The following is an 18,698-nucleotide window of genomic DNA, read 5'->3' on the forward strand; positions in this document are numbered from 1 at the left end:
CAATGTAATTTATTAAAATGTATGTTTTGTTTTAGGCCTGAATAATATTCATGTAAGAGCCTGAGTACTAAGTAGTGCCACTGTAGGGATTTTAGATGGCTGAACTAATTTGTGTGCATTTTCTCACATATTGCATTTCCTCCTCATCTGTATTTTGATGTTAGATTTGTTTGCTTTCTCATGTTCACTGTATTTATTCCTTACATTTACATCTTTGCTGAATGCTGAGCTAGAATTCTGAAGTTACTTGATATTCCTGTGAACTTGGGCAGGCTACTTAAACACTCTGAGCCACCGTTGAGTCACCTTGAAAACGGTTACAATGATATTGGTTCTGCCTCTCCCACAGGGGTGCTGTAAGGATCAAGTAATTCAATGCTTTCCAGAGTTTCAAGTTATAAGCAGTTAGAGCAGATACTATATTGATTACATATTCTAAAGTTTGTATTTGCACATATTACAAAAGCAAGTTTGTCTTTTAATAGATTTGTGCTGCTTTCTTTGCAGAGTGAGGGAACTTACTAAAGAGATCAAAGATTCCCCAGACAGTTTGCATAAGTATCTTTAGGCTTGGAAGTGTGGCTGCAGGTGTTAACGGCAGGCACCTAACTCCTAGAACTTCAGCTTTATTATCCTACAGGTCATGACTTACAAAGCAATACAATTTCACATCGTTCACATGCTACAGAGATGAGTTAGGTGACAGATTTATTTCATGAGAGTAACTCCCCAAATATTAACTGTATACAGCTGACTTTGTAGTCTACTTCTAGAATTAATCCTCATCTTTGCCTCCCCTCTCTATTTCTTGCAACCGTTGGTAGGCCTTTTGTCCAAATTATTTTGCATTCAACGTTTGTGAATGTGTGAACTTGTATGTACATCAAGAAGAGTATATAATACTTCAAAATCTGAGCTCTTCTATAATTTATAATTTGTTATGTCTGTGGTTGAAAGAATTTACCATGCAATAACCAAGATTGAAGGTGTAGTTTAAAATATAGCTTTGGAAATATAACTTTGAGTAACAAAATTGTATTCCTCATTTCAGAACATGATGAGTGTATCACAAATCAGCACAACTGTGATGAAAATGCTTTATGCTTCAACACTGTTGGAGGACACAACTGTGTTTGCAAGCCGGGCTATACAGGGAATGGAACGACATGCAAAGGTAAAAGGTTTAAATGCCAGTGCCTCTTCCATTATGTATAATGCAATCCATCTCTACCTTCCTCTACACCTTATCATTACTGTTATGTACATTCCAGGTACTTCTTACAGACATCAAAAGCTTTGGTGTGTGGCTCATAGTCTTTCCCTCAGGTCTTGACATCCTCCTGGGTTACTTCAGTGTTTAAGTGACCAAACCATTCAGCTCCTTTGACCTAATGTTCCTTGACCTTAGCCACAGTGGTTTTCATCTCTGTTCCTTTCTATCAAACCCACACCCATCACCACATCCTGGGCATTTCTGTGGAGAACTGCTCCATCTTGGAAGTCTTAAACTTCAACATTCTATTGTCTAATCCCAAGTTCCTCTTCTTCCAGTTTGCTCAGTCTGTTCTTTCTACACCTTTTGATCTTTAATTTCGTTGAACCTTCCTTTTCATCCAGTTTAGCACTCTCCCAGCTTCAGATGTTTCTTTTCGAGCCCAAACATGCGTACATCATCATAGCTGGCAGCGTTGTCAACCTATTTGTTATGCTACCATGTGAATCAACTCCATTTCAAGTCAGTAGGACAGTTGATTTTTTTTTTTTTTTTTTTTTTTTTTTGCTCTCTTGTGAGCTGTCGGAGGCTGCTGTGGAAGAGTAATTAACCATGAATATTGATTCTCTACATGTTATAGTTTCCTATTTTAGCTTCTTTGTTAATGCCGATTGATCATTCTTTTAAATGTCCCATTGGAATCAGATTTCTTTTTCCATCAGTAGACAATACAACTGTAGTTCACCACAATCCATTAACTCGCCTTTTCCCCCACTGTACTCTTTCCCTCCTACCTCCTAAGGGAAATAGAAGACCTTTTTGGAAACTGTAAACTCCCATAGTATAACATTTACATCCCTTATAATGTCATATGATTTATCCAATTTAGGGATTTTAAGCTTCAAAACTGCTGATTTCTCAAATATACCGTGTCCTTTATCTCAGAGTTCACTAAAATCAGTTTGCTATGATACCGTGTCTGTGTGAGGTAGGAAAGAACAAGGAATAGTTGTTAATGCAGTGTCCTATGAGGATGGTTCTTAAGGCCTGGTCTACAAAAATACACTGTAGCCAGAGATGGGTAGGCCAGAGGATTACCCTGATTTTCAAAACTCCATGGAAATCGTTAGTGTAGGTCATTTTGAAAAAGGCCTAATTATTTGGGGATTCAAATCCCACAAAAATTTGCTTGGAAAAACTAAACAAATCCTGAGAAAAGCTAGACTTTTAGAATGTAAAGTATAGTACAGCAGTTCCCTCTTACCCACAGTTTTGCTTTTGATGGTTTTAGTTACCCACGGTCAAATGCAGTCTGAAAATGTTAAATGGAAAATTCTAGAAATAAACAATTCTTAAGTTTAAAACTGTGCACCATTCTGAGTAGCATGATGAGATCTCTCACTGTCCAACCTCATGCTGCCTGGGATGTGAATCATCCCTTTGTCCAGTGTGTCCACACTGTCTACAACTAGCCACCATTAGTCACTTAGTAGCCTTCCCGATTATCAAATACACTGTTGAGGTATCACAATGCTTGTATTCACGTAAACCTTATTTTCGCTGGGCTTGGTGGCTCACACCTGTAATCCTAGCACTTTGGGGGGCCAAGGCAGGTGGATTGCTTGAGTCTAGAGTTTGAGACCAGATTGGGCAACATCTCCACCAAAAAACAAACAAAAACAAAACAAAACAAAAAACAAACACCGTGTACAAAACCTAACTCAAAATGGGTAAAACAAAAAGAAGTAATTTTTATTTTACTGTTAATGGCCCCAAAATGCAACATAATTGACCTATTTTATTATAAATTACTGTTGTTAATCTCTTACTATGCATAACTTATACTTTAAACTTTATCATAGTATGTCTGTATAGGAAAAATATATATATACATATATATGTATATATATATGCAAAAATAGATTTCTGTGCTGTCTGATGTTTCAGGGATCCACTGGGGATCTTGAAATGCATTTCCAATGCATGAGTGGAGACTACAATATAACTAAGTCCTTAGGACTTCCCCCAAATCACCTGAATGTTCTGAGAGTTTGCTTAGGCTTAAGGTTTCATCTAGGAGCCCGAAAGCTTTTCTCTTATTTCTGCTTGATTCCAATTCCTATGTAGTATGAAGAATAAAGTTCATAGAATAAAGAACTCTGAAAATTATGAACAGATGCAGACAGATAATTCTTGTATTTGAAAGAAGGAGAACTTTCAAGGATCTATAAATTCCTTCTGGAAGTTAGGACTACAGGTTGCCCGAATAAAGACTGTTCAGTTCCTGTATATCTTTGTTTGGAATGGGAAAAATCTGAGAGATAAGTAGATTAAATGTAGGAGCTGAATCATTGAGTTCTTTCCGGTATCAACAGGCTGCAACCTTGCAAATTACTCCAGTGAAAATATGTACGTGGTCTGACACGCACATTCTTTATCACTTATGAGGTTTAAACCAAAGAAGCCAAATGGACTCTTTGGGTCCATTTCTTTAACTCATCACTAGAATTTCAGATTTCTACATTTTATTACTCTGAAAAAGTGTATTCTACCTAACTAGAGGAAGCACATGCCAGAAAACTATAGAAAAAACTTTTGCCTTAATGCCGGGAACAAGCTGGTCTAATTCACTCATTATAGACTTTGTCAGGCTGAGGAAGCAGCTGCTGAGCCTTACAGAGCCAAAGAATAAGCCAAAGTGGAAATAAAAGCTTCTAAAGGGGGCTCAGTCTCATCCATCTTGTTTTTCTCTTCTTCTCTTGTTGTACTCACTTGTCTTGCTCTTCTCTCCTTCTTTTATGCACTTCTTCGAAGACAGCACATTTCAAGAGATCGCCCTTGCAATGGTACAGACCTTGGCTCCCTTGCAATGGTTCAGCTTCCTACTCACAGAACAACTTGCCTCATTCCCAAAAACACTCTGATAAAACAGGTTATATAGTGTCTTGGCCCTTGATCCTGGATTCTGACCTATCCTTAGCAGAGGAATTTAAGAGTCTCCCTGAAGACCACTCTAATGAATTTTTCTTACTATTGGTTAATTCATTACCAGGACCCGCTTACAAATTTTTGAAGGATGGAGCATTTCCTACTATTTTGGCACTTTGGCTAGTGTGCAAAATGGTCAGAGCCTCATGGGATTCAACCACTTCCTGTTTCATGGTCTCGTTCTTTAGATGGTGGTTTGCTCCATCTAGGATAGCTGCCATTTTCAGGTTTATTTTCAAGGTGGATTGTTAACAATGAGAAGAAATCTGAATTTTAATGTACTTCCTATTGTGTAAATTTGCTGTTTGTTGTTCAAATAAATTTCAGTATTTTGTTTTAAGGGTGAAATACTTCTTTAACATTGGAAAGAGTACTGTTTTACAAGTTGTGTTGCAGTTTCTTACATGTATGGGAAATATTACATGAAAACAAAATTAAAATAGCTTTTATAATTTGATGTTTACATCTCCAAGGGGATAATGAAAAGCTAGGTTTGGAGTTTATTAAACTACTTACTTCTAAAGTGCTAAAATCATGTATCTGAATTATTTTAGCGTTTTGCAAAGATGGCTGTAGGAATGGAGGAGCCTGTATTGCCGCTAATGTGTGTGCCTGCCCACAAGGCTTCACTGGACCCAGCTGTGAAACGGGTAAGAATATCATTTCGTCTTCTAGAAAATGAATTTTTATGCCAATGCATAAAGTAATCCATGAGGAAAATAATGTTTTAAGTTTCAAGTGGGCTCTCAAAGCATGGAGCTATTAATAAGGAAGTGATAGGAGGGAGGAGGTGGGAAGTTTCAGTGATGCATTTCGCTGGGCGATTCCCCAAAGTCACTCTAAAAAGGTTTTGCAGCTATTATAACTAGACGCATATTGAACTTTTCAGAAACGTGTGGAATTACCCAGGATTTTATGACTTCATAATTCATTTTACTCATTTGGAATCCATTTTTACTGGAATCTATATGACTATATTAAAGCCTAGATTTCAAGCTTATGGCCAACTCAGTGCCGAGAACACACTATCACCTGCATCCACAATTAAGAATTTTTAATAAATTTTTATCTGGCCCTTTAATTATTCATTAATAATTATTTATCTGGAAAATAATTAAAGTTTTCTACTCCTCAATTATTTCTCATTCAGATCCATTCTGAACTTACTCTTTCTGATGGACATGAATATTAAAAACTTTAAAAATTATTTTAAAAACAATATATAGTCTACATATAACTTATAACCCTAAAGTAAAATACTTTGTCCAGTGAAAAACACATCTTGGGAATTTAAAAAAATGTTTTGAGTATTAAGTCCTAATTAAAATCATACTAGTAGTGGTTTTGGTTGCATTGGGTTCAGTAGGTTCCAATAGTGATGACCTCAGAGAATCAGGTTATTCTTCCTAAAAGAAAGCTTCTGCCACTGGCAATTGACAGTTGTCATCTCATATTGCTTTTCATAAATCTCAATGCAATAGATACAGTACATGCTCTGCCTCTATTCCACTTGCAGAGTCATCTAGTTTAATAAAAACACTGATTTACCAGAATGTGAGACAGAAAATGTTCTCCTCCATTTGGGAAGTGAACATTTTACTGAATAGAATCTGCTACTGTGCACAGAAGGATGCTCACAAAAGGGCTTACATCACTAGATCATCTCTTTCTATAAGTACTGCTCAGTGGTGTTTTCCAAACTTCAGTGACTGATTTCAAAAGTCTGTGATGGACAATGCATAGTGTCTATCTTTGGTATGTAGGATTCTTTCTTAAGGGGATCATTTCCTAAATCAGAAGCTCCCTAAATTTATTGTGCATGAGAGTCACCTATAGAGATTGATAACTTGTTAGAAATACAGGTTTTTAGTAACTACCATATGATATACTAAATCAAATCAGGCACCTCTACTGCAGTAGTCCTCTCATGTTTCTATGGCATGCTCTCCACCAGTTTGCCCCTACACATCAAGGTGCACTGTGGACCTCCTGCACATCAACACCTCTGGTCACAAGGCTTCCTGAATACAATATTTGTGTGCCGCTTCTGGTACAGAGGCTGGATACAGAAATACTGGCTTTTTCAGGACATTTCAATGGTGTGAAGATAATGGTGTGGAATTTTGAAATAAAAGCTGTCCCAGAAAATCTGGGGTGAACAGTGGCCGTGCACAATCCTGCACAGGATTCTTCCACTAGGAGAAAATATCACAAGATTGTAGAAATCCGGAATGGCATAAAATTAATACTGGCAATGTAATATTTAAGACTGGAGTTAAAAATAACCCAAGAGAACATGTAGTTATCTCTGTTTCATTATACTTGAACCTTCAGTCTGTAAGAAGACAATCCCAGACTGATTCTAAATAGCTGTCTGTGGCATCCAAGGGCTTTGAGAACAGATGTGGACTCAAAATTTAGTTGTACTGTTTATATGTTATGTTGCCTTGGGCAAGTTACTTAACTTCCCTCTGTGTTGTACCCTTTATACATCACCTTACTCTTCGCCGTTCTCTTCTAAGGCAGTTATTATCTGTATTTGCATACAGAAATACTGGGTTCAGGGTGTTTAATGTTTCTTTTTTTCCCTAGCATCAGAGTTAGAAGCTGATACAAAGGTCATTCTGCTCCCAAATCCAGGCTTTTATCCAGTGCATCCCAGTATGTTTCTTTGGGGGCCTTAAATCCAAAGACCTCAATCTGAACTCATTATCTCCTCCATGATTCATGCCTCACCAGTTACCGTCCTCTACCAAAACCTGAATCTTCTTTTCTTCCTTCCTTACTAGTTTATTTCAGCGAATAGCCACCTTATCCACCAAGTCTTCTAAGCCAGTCATCAGGGAGCAATTTCCCTCTTGTCCTCTTTCACATCCAGTCAAATCCTTTTGATTCCTTGTCTTTACCAGGGTCCATTTTTTCTATTCTGGTCAGTGCTACAGTTGTTGGGGACTTTCAGGTTTGTCTCTGGCTAGTCCAGTATCCACAGAATAACAGAGCACAGATCTGATCATATCACTCCAGACTGAAGAAAAACTTTCATGTTCCCCATTGCCCTCAGGATAAAGGCCACATTTTTAACATGATAAATAAGGCCCTTCAGGATTTGGCCCTGCATATCCACCCAGCTTTACCCTCTTGTCCTTCTGCCATCTCACTTCATTCCCACCCCCAGGCAGTGAATCTCGTGAGGGTACAGGATGTATCTTATTTGCTTTTGTATCATCATGAAACAGTATAAGGCCTGCCCCTTAGTAGTTGTTCCATAAATATTTGGTGAATAAATAAATGCACACATGAGTGATCAATTAAATGATGAAGAAAAAGATGGTGTGGCTGTGTCCATATTTGTTGGACTTTTCTGAATGTTAGTTGAAGCTTTCAGAGTTATCTAGTTCTGTACTATCATATGGCAGATATGGCACAGAAACGTGAAGTAGCTTATATAGGTGTTTCATTGTTGATCCAGATCTGCATTCTAGAACTTGGGTCTTCTGATTTCTAGCCCAGTGTTTCTCTTTTCCTTCCTTCCCCTTTCTCTCACTCCTTCCTCTTTCCTTGCTTCCCTCCCTTTCTTCCTCTCTCTCTCTTTCCTGTCCTGCCTTCCTCCTTCCTTCTGTTTCTTCCTTTCTTCCTGCTTTCCTTTATTTCTTATGCCATGCTTCATCCCAGGAATTCATCATACCATCATCCTTCATCAGGTCTGTGCCTTTTGTTATGCCCCCTTCAACCTGTTGTCTTTAACAGTGAAGACTGTGGCAGTTTTTCTCTCCAAAGTTAAAGGATGCTTCCAGATTGACAAAATTTCCAAGTATAGGAATGGCCTAAATTTGGCCTGCTGGAGTTGGATGCTGCCTGATAGCTTAGAAAGGAAATTATTGTGCAGCCCCAGTGGCCATCTGCTGAGCCATCACAGTGGAATCACTGAGGATGAAATAATAGGATTTACTTGCTTTTTGAAATCTTAATGTGTCTTGCACTTACCACCCCTTGTTCCTTTAGTTGAAGTCTCTTCTGAAACACCCTCCCCTCATTTCTGTTTCTGCATCATGTGTATCTTAGTAGGAATGGTTGCATTCATTTACCACTTCACAAAAGGGCGATGTGTATGATTTTTACTGAGCGAAATTAATTTTTTATGGACTTCTTTCTTAGCCACTGTATAAAATCACCCACATGTACAGCATAACTTCATTTTTAATTAAATATCCTAATATTCCATCAGGTGTTTAACTTGGATTTAGCAGGGTGATTATTTCTTGGGTAACTCAATAAAATGTATTAGAAAGCTGAAGCTATGTGCCAAGGTTTACAGCTTTATCACTGCCATATTGTATTTATTACACAATTGCTAAACCTCAGCAAATATGTGTCTGATGATCTAATTAATATGCAAAGCTGTCTTATTATACTAAAAGCAAATCTTTCAGTAATGATTTAGAGCATAACTCTAAAAGATTTGACAGTCCCCTACAAGCAATTGCTGACTTAAATCAAATTAAAATATTTATAACTGGGAAAAAGTTGGTAACAAATGGCAAAGCTGAAAAAAAATTGCTGCAGTATCAAAGAAGAAATCAGACATTTTGATGATAAATGCTTTTTTTTCTGTGCAAATAATGGATTTCTTAGCCACATATCAAAACATAAGATGAGATTTTAATTATTTTTGTGAGTTGTTAAATGAATATAAATTTAAGTTGCACCCCTAAGTGTTTTTGTAGCTTTTTAATATGTGTTGTTTCAAAATGACAAAAATGAAGCATGAGGCCTACATGAGTGTTGCTTTACTTCAAAAGTAATTTCAAATGGATTGAGGTTGGTTGATTTTTTTAAAGTTTATTTTATTACTGCTATAGTATAGATAATAGAAATTATTTTTGTTAGAAAAAAGTTATCTTGCTAGTTATATCCAAAGTTAGCATTTATTATTAATGTCAAACTATTACATTTCCTGGTATGGCCAAATTAGCACATTTTTCATCATAAAAGGTATATGTTGATTTCATTAATATTTGTTTTTTTATGGCATATTTTTTCCAGAAATATGTATAAGTGTATATCATTTTTACATATGAAGTCTAAAAAAATTCAGAAGCAAGGGAAAATTCTCAGAACAGTTGGGACATGGCATACCTTTTCTTACCAATATGACTCACAGTGGAAATACATTACCAAAATATATATCTTTATGTGAGAAAAGAGGAGAAATTGAGAAGAAAATCTGAGACAATTTGATAAAAAAAAATTTAAAAAGAAAAACTGTAGATACATCTGCTTTTCCAATAAGAATTTTTTAGTTTTATTTTGAATTTATTCTGCTTTATCCGAACAAATGCAAATTTCACGTACACAAATCATTAAATATACTTTACTGTAATAAAGACAATTTGGAATTAAGGAAGCTTTGCTTCTAGTTCTTTACTGTCTTATTAAATTCAGTTTTCTGAATCTTAATTTTACAAGGGAGGATCTGCAAAGTAGCTCATTGGGTAGCTTTTGCAGAGTGGGCACATACTCATGGAGGGTTCTGTTGATCTGCCTAAGGGATCTACACTCATGCTCACTAGACACATCTGATCTTGAAACTGTCTCCAGTGATAAAAGTGATTCAATTACGTTTGATAAATGAATGTGTTTTAATGAACTTTGTGTGAATTAGGGGTGTAGATACCAATGATTCTTTTTCTGTTATAAAATGAACAAATAAAACAACAAACAAAAAGCACTCTCACCAAAGGCTTTTTGACCGTACCCTGCTTGAATTGGCTTAGATACTTAAGACGTAACTTCTCTTTATGTTGGTGATCCTTAATCTGTTTTAAATAAGATTTTAATTGCTTAATGTTATGCCAAATCCCAGTTCTCCTTGAAGAATTTAACATAGTGGTCAAGAACACAAAAGTTGAAGTCAGGGAAACATTGGCCTGAGAACTAGTTCTATTACCAACCAGCTATGTGACCCTTTTCATGTTATTTCCTTTTATTTACTATGCCTTAATTTGTGCATGTAGAAAATAAAGATGATAGTAATATCTACCTCATGGGTTTGTTCTAGAGATTAAATGAAGTAAGGCACATAGCACCATGTTGAAGACTTGGTAAGCACTCAATCAATGACACCTGATATGATGATTTTGTAAATTTTAAGTTGAACCGTAAATAAACTTTTATAGACAGAACTGTTTGAGACTCTTTGACATCCTTGAGTTAGCTGGAGATACCCTGAGATGTTATAAGAGAAAGGTTAAGAGCAATAAAGGATTCTAGTTTTCTTGATCCATTCATAAACCAGTTTTAAGTATAATTTTACTGTACTATAGTGGTTTAAAATGTTTAATTTAGTGATTTGCATTCTGTACATTTGCTTAAAATTGCTTTATTTTTGTCCTAATGCAAACTTTAAAAATTAATCTTTTATGAAAATATAAATCTTTATATTATTCAAAAAGTAGTCAAAAGTTCTTAGTGTTAAATCTCAAAGTCATTCTTCCAAGTCCTTCAGGTTAATTGGAAAATATCTAACTCACTCTATATATCAGTCGTGTATAATAGATAACAACTATGATGGGGAAATTTTTCAGACTCTTTTGTTGTAAGGCCTACCTAATTAACACTGGAAATGAGGACACATCATGGAGAAAATGTAAGAGGAAAAAAATAGCTTTCAAGCTGTTAGAGAGCAGGTCTCCAAGAAAAAGAAAAAAGCCAAGTGGAATTAGTTGGGAATTTGGATAAGATCTTCAGTTTTATTTTTAAAATATTATTTTTTTCAATAGATCATTTTTGTATATTAACTTGTATTGTGCCTTTGAATTCCCAGGATCCCTATTCCCTCTTATTTTTTTATTTGAAGCTAGCCAAATGGAGTCACTTTTAAGATAATTGTTTAAATTTGTTTTAAAATTAATTGAATATTAATATTTTGAATAAACATTATGTACACATTGTATAAAATTTAAAAGTACAAAGAGCATATAATGAAAAGTAAATTTCCTTTATAGCCATTTCCCAACCATTGCTGTTTCCCTTAACAAAATATCCTGGAAATCATACCATAGATAAGTCCTTGTTAGACAGAGTAGTTCAAATAGGAAAGCTGAGGCTTTCTGCCATTCAAATAGTAGACTTTTAATTTGTAAAAGTCTGGGTGTCAATAGGAATACATGTCTTAGGGCCAAGATCTTTCTCTTTTTGGGGGGTGCCCCCATATGTTGGCTGAGAATGTTCTACAATTTTCTCATTCATAAATTCTGATTTTTTTATATAGATAAGCTGATGAACTTCTACTGATCAGAAGTACCATCGGGGGAGGCATAAACTTAATATGCTGGAGAAACATTGTTGTTGAATGCAACATTTTATTTATACTGAAATTGTTTTTGTTTTTTGCATTCTGTTCCTCCCTTATTTGTTTCATTTCTTTCTTCTTGAAGGATATATTTTAGTACTCTCTTAGAGCAGTTCTATTAGTGGCCAACTCTTGGGTATAGAATTCTAGGTTTTCCGGCCGGGCGCGGTGGTTCACACCTGTAATCCCAGCACTTTCGGAGGCCGAGGCGGGCGGATCACGAGGTCAGGAGATCCAGACCTTCCTGGCTAACACGGTGAAACCCCATTTCTACTAAAAATACAAAAAATAAATAAATAAATAAATAAATAAATAAATAAATAAATAAATAAATAAATAAATTAGCCGGGCGTGCTGGCGGGCGCCTGCAGTCCCAGCTACTCGGGAGGCTGAGGCAGGAGAATGGCGTGAACTCGGGAGGCGGGGCTTGCAGGGAGCAGATAACGCGCCACTGCACTCCAGCCTGGGCGGCAGAGCAAGACTCCATCTCAAAAAAAAAAAGAAAAGGAATTCTAGGTTTTCCCTAAGCACTATGAAGGCAGTATTCCATTGTTTTTGGGGGGCCTCTGAGGTTTCTGTTCAGAAGTCTGCTTTCAATTCAATTGTAATTCATTTTAAAACATAGCCTCTTTCTCCCTAATTACTTTTAAGGTTCCCTTTTCTTTGGAGTATGTGGTTTCAAAGCATTGTGCCTGGGTATGAATTTATTAATATTTTTATTTACCTTGCTAGGGACTCCTTTAGACGACTGAATCTGAAGAGTTAACCTCTTTCATCAGTTTTGGAATCCACTCAGTCTTTATCCCTTCGAATATTGCTTCTTTCCCCTTCTCTTTATTCTCTCCTTCTGGAAATATGTTGGCCCTTGTCTTTTCTATAATTCTTCACTTTCTTTTATACTTTTCATCTCTTTATCTCTCAGTGTTGTGCCTTTGATAATTTTTCAAACCTATCCACCAGTGTACAGATGAATTCATCAGCTTTGTCTGATCCATTATTTAGTTTATGTTAGTTTTTAAATTTTAATAACTTTTTAATTTCTAGGAGTTCTCTTTCTCATATCTTTTGGTTCTTTTTTCCTTAGTTCTTATTTTTGTCTTGTGGTTTTGATTCCTTCTTTTATGTCTTTAACAATTTTAAACATACTTATATTATAAAATTTACAGCATTGCTCTATTGCCTGAAGTTCGAGGGGATCTAAATTATCTTTTATTGTGTTTGCTGACTTTTGCCTCATGATTGTTTCCTCATGTGTTTTGGACTTTTGGTGTCTGACCTTATTATCTTCATTGAAGCTTTACCTGTGAAGTCTGAGGTCTTTTCCCTTCAGGGAAAATTTACATTTGTTTCCGCAGGTGTAGCAAGGGTATTACAATGCATAATTTGCATTAATGTTTTTGTCAAGTGGTATGCCACACAGATTATATAAATTTTTAACTTCAAAATTCTGTAAGAGCTAACATTCCTTTTTCTCCCCACTCAAGCATAGGTAGAAATAATGTCTCCTCCTAATCCCCTGTGCTGGTGGATTTTTTTATCTGTGAGTGCGTGAGAGAGAGAGAGAGAGAGAGTGTGTGTGTGTGTGTTTCTTTCTTACTCTTAAACTGAGGGGCAGGCCTTCCAAGGATTCTGCTTATGCTGGAGTCTTGAGCCTCCTGTAAGACCAGGTTCACTCTGTTGTCAATCACTTGGTCCATAAATCCATATCTGGTGTTTGGCTTCTTATGCCACATAGGAATTTTCATTTTTTCAATGAGGTCAGTTATAAGTTTAATATTATATTTTTAAGCCATGTGTATGTAGAAAGATTTTCAGGTTATGTGGGTCTCAGTATTGCTGGAATAAGAAAGAAAATCATCTGTTTTAAACATAAGTATGATTTCACTGATGCTCAGTGAATGACTCCTAAGAGTGATGAACTTTGGCCACTCAGAAACCTGCAGACTGTGAGGTGAAACTTATGATGAGAGAATGTAAAGGAGGAGGAACATAGGAAAAAACAATAATGATATGAAGTTTATGAGGTTTACTAGGAACGGAGCTGGGGGATGAGGCTGTTTTTTCCGTTCCTAAATTTCTAATGCTCCCAAACAGAGTCTGTACTTCTTCCCAAAGGGTTCTCATCTATGGTCAGTGTCTATTGCTTTCTGTCATGGAAACTTTCTGGAAGAAGCCACTAGGACTTAGGTACAAAAAAAAAAAAAAAACCTTACAGCAGTCAGCCCTATCCATCTAATAGATAACTCTCCCTTAAAAACTCACTGTTTTTTTTTTTATGAGAGAATAAATTATATTCCAGGTTAATTTTTTTAGACTTACAGTAAAATGTGGTGCACAAGGATCAAGTTAAATAGCAAATAATGGGTCATTGGGCCAAGTTAAAGAAGAACAATCAAATTTGTGAATGACAGTTTTGAGAGGGTAGCTTATATGACAAAAGACAGGATCAAGATTCAGAGCTATTCAAATTGTAGGAACAATGGGATCAAATAACATTATGACACTTGACAAACAAAAGCATCTCCTGCATTTGTCCTGCTTTCAGCCCTCAACATTTCTAGATCCTTAATTCTGATCTCTTCCATCTCTGGCCCACACTCATTGTGTTCTTTGCCCCTTTCCTTTAGTTTTCTTTTCTTTAGGTGTCTGTCTTTCCTCCCTTACCTTTTTCCTCATTCCCTCCCACTGGAGTATGAGTTCCATGGAAAGTAGAGATGGAACCTATGATTTTGTGTTTTTCATAGGGCTTGGCATCATGCTTTGCATATAGTAGGCAGTCCATGAATATTAATAAAGTATAAATACACTCTTGCATTTAGGTTAAAAAAACCAATTGTGCAACATAGAGGGAACTAACTTTAACAGTTTTTATGCTTTAGTTGGCTACTGATTCGAGTTAAGTATGAGCCAAAAGTATAATGTGCTAGCTTTAAAAGAAAATGCAAACTTAACCTATAATTAAAAGAAACAGGGTCTATGAAACAAAACTCCTTAAATTCTACATTACTTATTTTATAATGGCATATTGTATTTACTTTGGGCCAATAGTTTTAAGAGGCTATCAGCAAATGGAAGCATAATTGAGGAAAAGTTTTCCAGGAGATGAAAGTCCTGGCAGTTATAAGAGGGTAGTTGAATACATCTTCATCAGGAATTTTTTTTTTTAAAATAAGAAAAATGAAAGGTGCTGTAAAAGCTATCCTTAAATACATGAAGAGCTAAACTAGTGTGTGGATTTGGGATTAGATGAATCTTTGTTGCTCCAGAGAGGAAAACTAGTAAATTTACCAGGAGGCAGGTTTGGACTCCAAATAAGAAATTTACTAATCACAAGAACCATAGGAAAAAGGGATAGATCACCCTGCATGTTCAATCAGAGTCTAGATAATGAAATGCTAAGGACACTTAAGATTTCCACACTCTGGGACAAGATGGCATTGACTTATTGGGATTATCTAAAATTCTTCTTGCTATAGTTGTTTGGAACAGTAGCTGCTTCAAACTCCATGTCTAAGGGCATTTAGTGTAATAATAAACAAGCAGTGCAGCATGATGGTTAAGAGTTACAAGTAGGCTTGGAGGATGGCTCTCTGGCTATAAATCTAGGCTCTGCAAATGACTTCTCTATGTGGAATAGGGCAAATTACTTAATATTTGTGTGCCTCAATTTCCTTGTTTTAAAATGGAGTGATAATAATACCTATTTTAGGCAGGATGTGATGTGGCTTATGCCTGTAATCACTTTGAGGCAGATGGTGGAGGATCACTTGAGGCCAGGAGTTCAAGACCAGCCTGGGCAAAGTAGCAAGTCCCTTTCTCCAAAAAATAATAGTAGTTTAAAGAATAAAAAAAAAACCTATTTCATGACATTGTTGAGAGAATTATATTAGTTAATACGGTAAACCAAGCAATGGCTCAGTAAATGTTAGCTATTATCATGACCTTACCGCAATCCCTACAATAACCCTCTGAAGTGGTTGTTATTACTAGATGAGGAAAGTGAGGTTGAAAAAGATTAAGCAATTTGCTCTGGTCTGTACGGCCAGTAAAATGGAATAGAAAAGAATAATTTCTAGGACTGTCATATTAAAATTTTCCACGCTCTTTCTGTTCTGATATTTGGCCTCCCACTGCACCATAGGATGCTAAAATGACTGAAATAGCAGTAAACTTTGTGGAATATGGGTGCCAAATTATCCACATTAAAGATTTCTTAAGTTCTTGTGTGTGAACAGCACAACATGATGTGTATGAAGATGCAGAAAGTAAAATGCAGTTATTTTCTCTTGGGGCTTAATACCTCTGACTGTCAAAATGCACAGAGAGCATTTTATCTCAATGACAGAGAAACAGATGGGTACAAAAATAATACTAATACCTTTTAAGTGACTGCTAACTACAAATCTTGTCGGGTATGGTAACCCCAGAAGAAATTGCTCTTAAGAAGAATGAATTCTAGAGCTATAATCCCAATAGTTGTAATTTACAGGGGAAGGCTTTATGATAAACTTCTACTGGTGGGAACCTTAGGAGGCAAACAAACAGCTGATTAAATGTGTGAAAATATACTTTCAAGTGTTAGAGTTTCCATTGCCGATTTTCTCAATATTCATGTCATAAGATAATTAGAAGGCTGAGTAAGAGTGAACTTGAACCTTTAGGTTAATCAAAAGCCTTAAAAAACAAGTTAAAGGGGCCAGGCGTGGTGGCTCATGCCTGTAATCCCAGCACTTTGGGAGGCCGAGGCAGGCAGATCATGAGGTCAGGAGATCGAGACCATCCTGGCTAACATGGTGAAACCCCATCTCTACTAAAAATACAAAAAAAAAAAAAAAAAAAATTAGCTGGGTGTGGTGGCAGGCGCCTGTAGTCCCAGCTACTCAGGAGGCTGAGACAGGAGAATGGCATGAAGCCGGGAGGCGGAGCTTGCAGTGAGCCGAGTTCGCACCACTGCACTCCAGCCTGGGTGACAGAGCGAGACTCCATCTCAAAACAAACAAACAAACAAACAAAAAACAAGTTAAAGTAACTCTTATGTTCTTAGCTTTTTAAGATATATAACTTCTTCTTCTCCTTCTTAAATGAGGTGTGTTTTCATTTGCCTTAACAGCTTTTAAAATATAAATTACTTTTTCACTCACAGATGTTTTTTCTTCACATTTTAAAAGGGACAACTCCAGCCTTAAAATTAACCTTGACTTTGTCCTTTTAATATGAAGCCAAGCATATTTACTAGTTGTTATCATTTTCTTTAAAAATGTTTAATTCGAGGAAAAGAAAATTAGTTGACTACAGTTGCTTGTGTTTCTTTTTGCTTGAAAATCCATCAATCTAACGGATTGTGTAAGCATGACAATTTATTATTCATTATGATCTTTTTGGTTTCGGCCATTTACAACAAAAATAAATTAATTAAAACACAGATACCTCTAAACATTACTGAGTGGGCAAGAATCAAGAGTAAGTTACACATTACAGGATGCCAAAACTTTTACTCAGTGAATGATGAGAAGGGAGACTCTGTGTATAAATCATAAAACTTAATTACAAACCAGAAGGTACTGAATCTCTTTTACACTGGTAACTTTGTACCTTACACTAACTGTAAGGTATGTAAGTATAAGTGCAATATTTAGTAAGTGTCTAAAATACATTAGATTAGAATAAATAAACTAATTTTAGATAATGTAGAAGCAGAATGGGGAGATTTGTTAGATTTATTAATAAATATTTCCACTATATTTTCTGAGACCAGATCTTTATCTTCAAGGACTTTATATTCTTGACAGGCAAATAGGAGGGAGAAATTTGTCTATAAGCAGTATTCTATACTTGTTATACCCATTTAATTTAGATTTCACCCTTCCACTGGAATGACTCTCTTGGAAATCAGATATAACTTCTTAATCACTATCTCCATAATGTTCACATTTCTTGACCTTTCTGCAGCATTCAATATTAGGAATCAAAAGTTTTATGGCAACCCCCTTTTTCTCTGGTTTTCTTGACATGATATTTTCTCCAGACTAAAGTATTGCAACAATTTTATGTGGTAGGTATTTTGCTCACATAGGTGTTTTCACCCACTTTTTTATTCTACATTTGTAATCAGTATTTCTTATGTACATATATATATAATATATTTTTAAAATTATACTTAAAGTTCTTGGATACATGTAAAGAAGGTGCAGGTTTGTTACATAGGTATACACATGCCGTGGTGGTTTGCTGCACCCATCAACCCGTCATCTACATTAGGTATTTCTCCTAATGCTACCCTTCTCCTATCCCGCCACCCCCGACAGGCCCCAGTGTGTGATGTTCCCCTCCCTGTGTCCATGCATTCTCATTGTTCGACTTCCCCCCGCCACATAAATGAGTGAGAACATGCAGTGTTTGGTTTTCTGTTCCTGTGTTAGTTTGCTGAGAATGATGGTTTCCAGCTTCATCCATGTCCCTGCAAAGGACATGAACTCATCCTTTTTTATGGCTTCACAGTATTCCATGGTGTATATGTGCCACATTTTTTTTATCCAGTCTATCATTGGTGGGCGTTTGGGTTGGTTCCAAGACTTTGCTATTGAGCCCGTATAGCCAAGACAATCCTAAGCAAAAAGAACAAAGCTAGAGACACCATGCTACCTGACTTCAAACTATACTACAAGGCTACGGGAAATAACAGATGCAGGAGAGTGTGTGGAGAAATAGGAACGCTTTTACACTGTTGGTGGGAGTGTAAATTAGTTCAGCCATTGTGGAAGACAGTGTGGCCATTCCTCAAGGATCTAGAACCAGAAATACCATTTGACCCAGCAATCCCATTACTAGGTATATACCCAAAGGATTATAAATCATTCTACTATAAAGACACATGCACACGTATGTTTATTTCACCCACTTTTTTAAAGAAAAGATAGAGTAAGTAAATTGCCAAAGGTGACATAGCTATTAAATTGACAAGCCTGAAGTTACACACAGTACCATGTACATGTAAAGCCCCTAATAAAACACTGCAATATAGCTCCAAAATGGCAGTTCTCACACCCATGAGCTTTTACTGTTACTCCTCTCCCTCCTGCCTGACTGCCTTTTTTTGCATTTTTTTCTTCTGTTGCTGCTTATCTCCTAACGTGGAAGTTTTTCAAG

General features: G+C 36.2%; 1 protein-coding gene across 8 annotated transcripts in view; it reads left to right on the plus strand.

Annotated features, from left to right (window-relative positions):
* NELL2 (neural EGFL like 2) overlaps nucleotides 1–18,698 on the plus strand; it is a 438,477-nt gene that overhangs the window by 336,012 nt on the left and 83,767 nt on the right. For all 8 annotated transcript variants that reach the window (XM_055357389.1, XM_055357392.1, XM_055357388.1 and 5 more), the window contains 2 exons: nucleotides 1,052–1,174; nucleotides 4,756–4,851. In XM_055357389.1, coding sequence (XP_055213364.1) covers nucleotides 1,052–1,174; nucleotides 4,756–4,851 — 219 coding nt within the window. The remainder of the gene's footprint in view (nucleotides 1–1,051; nucleotides 1,175–4,755; nucleotides 4,852–18,698) is intronic.

Source organism: Gorilla gorilla, chromosome 10, assembly GCF_029281585.2.
Source record: "Gorilla gorilla gorilla isolate KB3781 chromosome 10, NHGRI_mGorGor1-v2.1_pri, whole genome shotgun sequence".
Classification (NCBI taxonomy): Eukaryota; Metazoa; Chordata; class Mammalia; order Primates; family Hominidae; genus Gorilla; species Gorilla gorilla.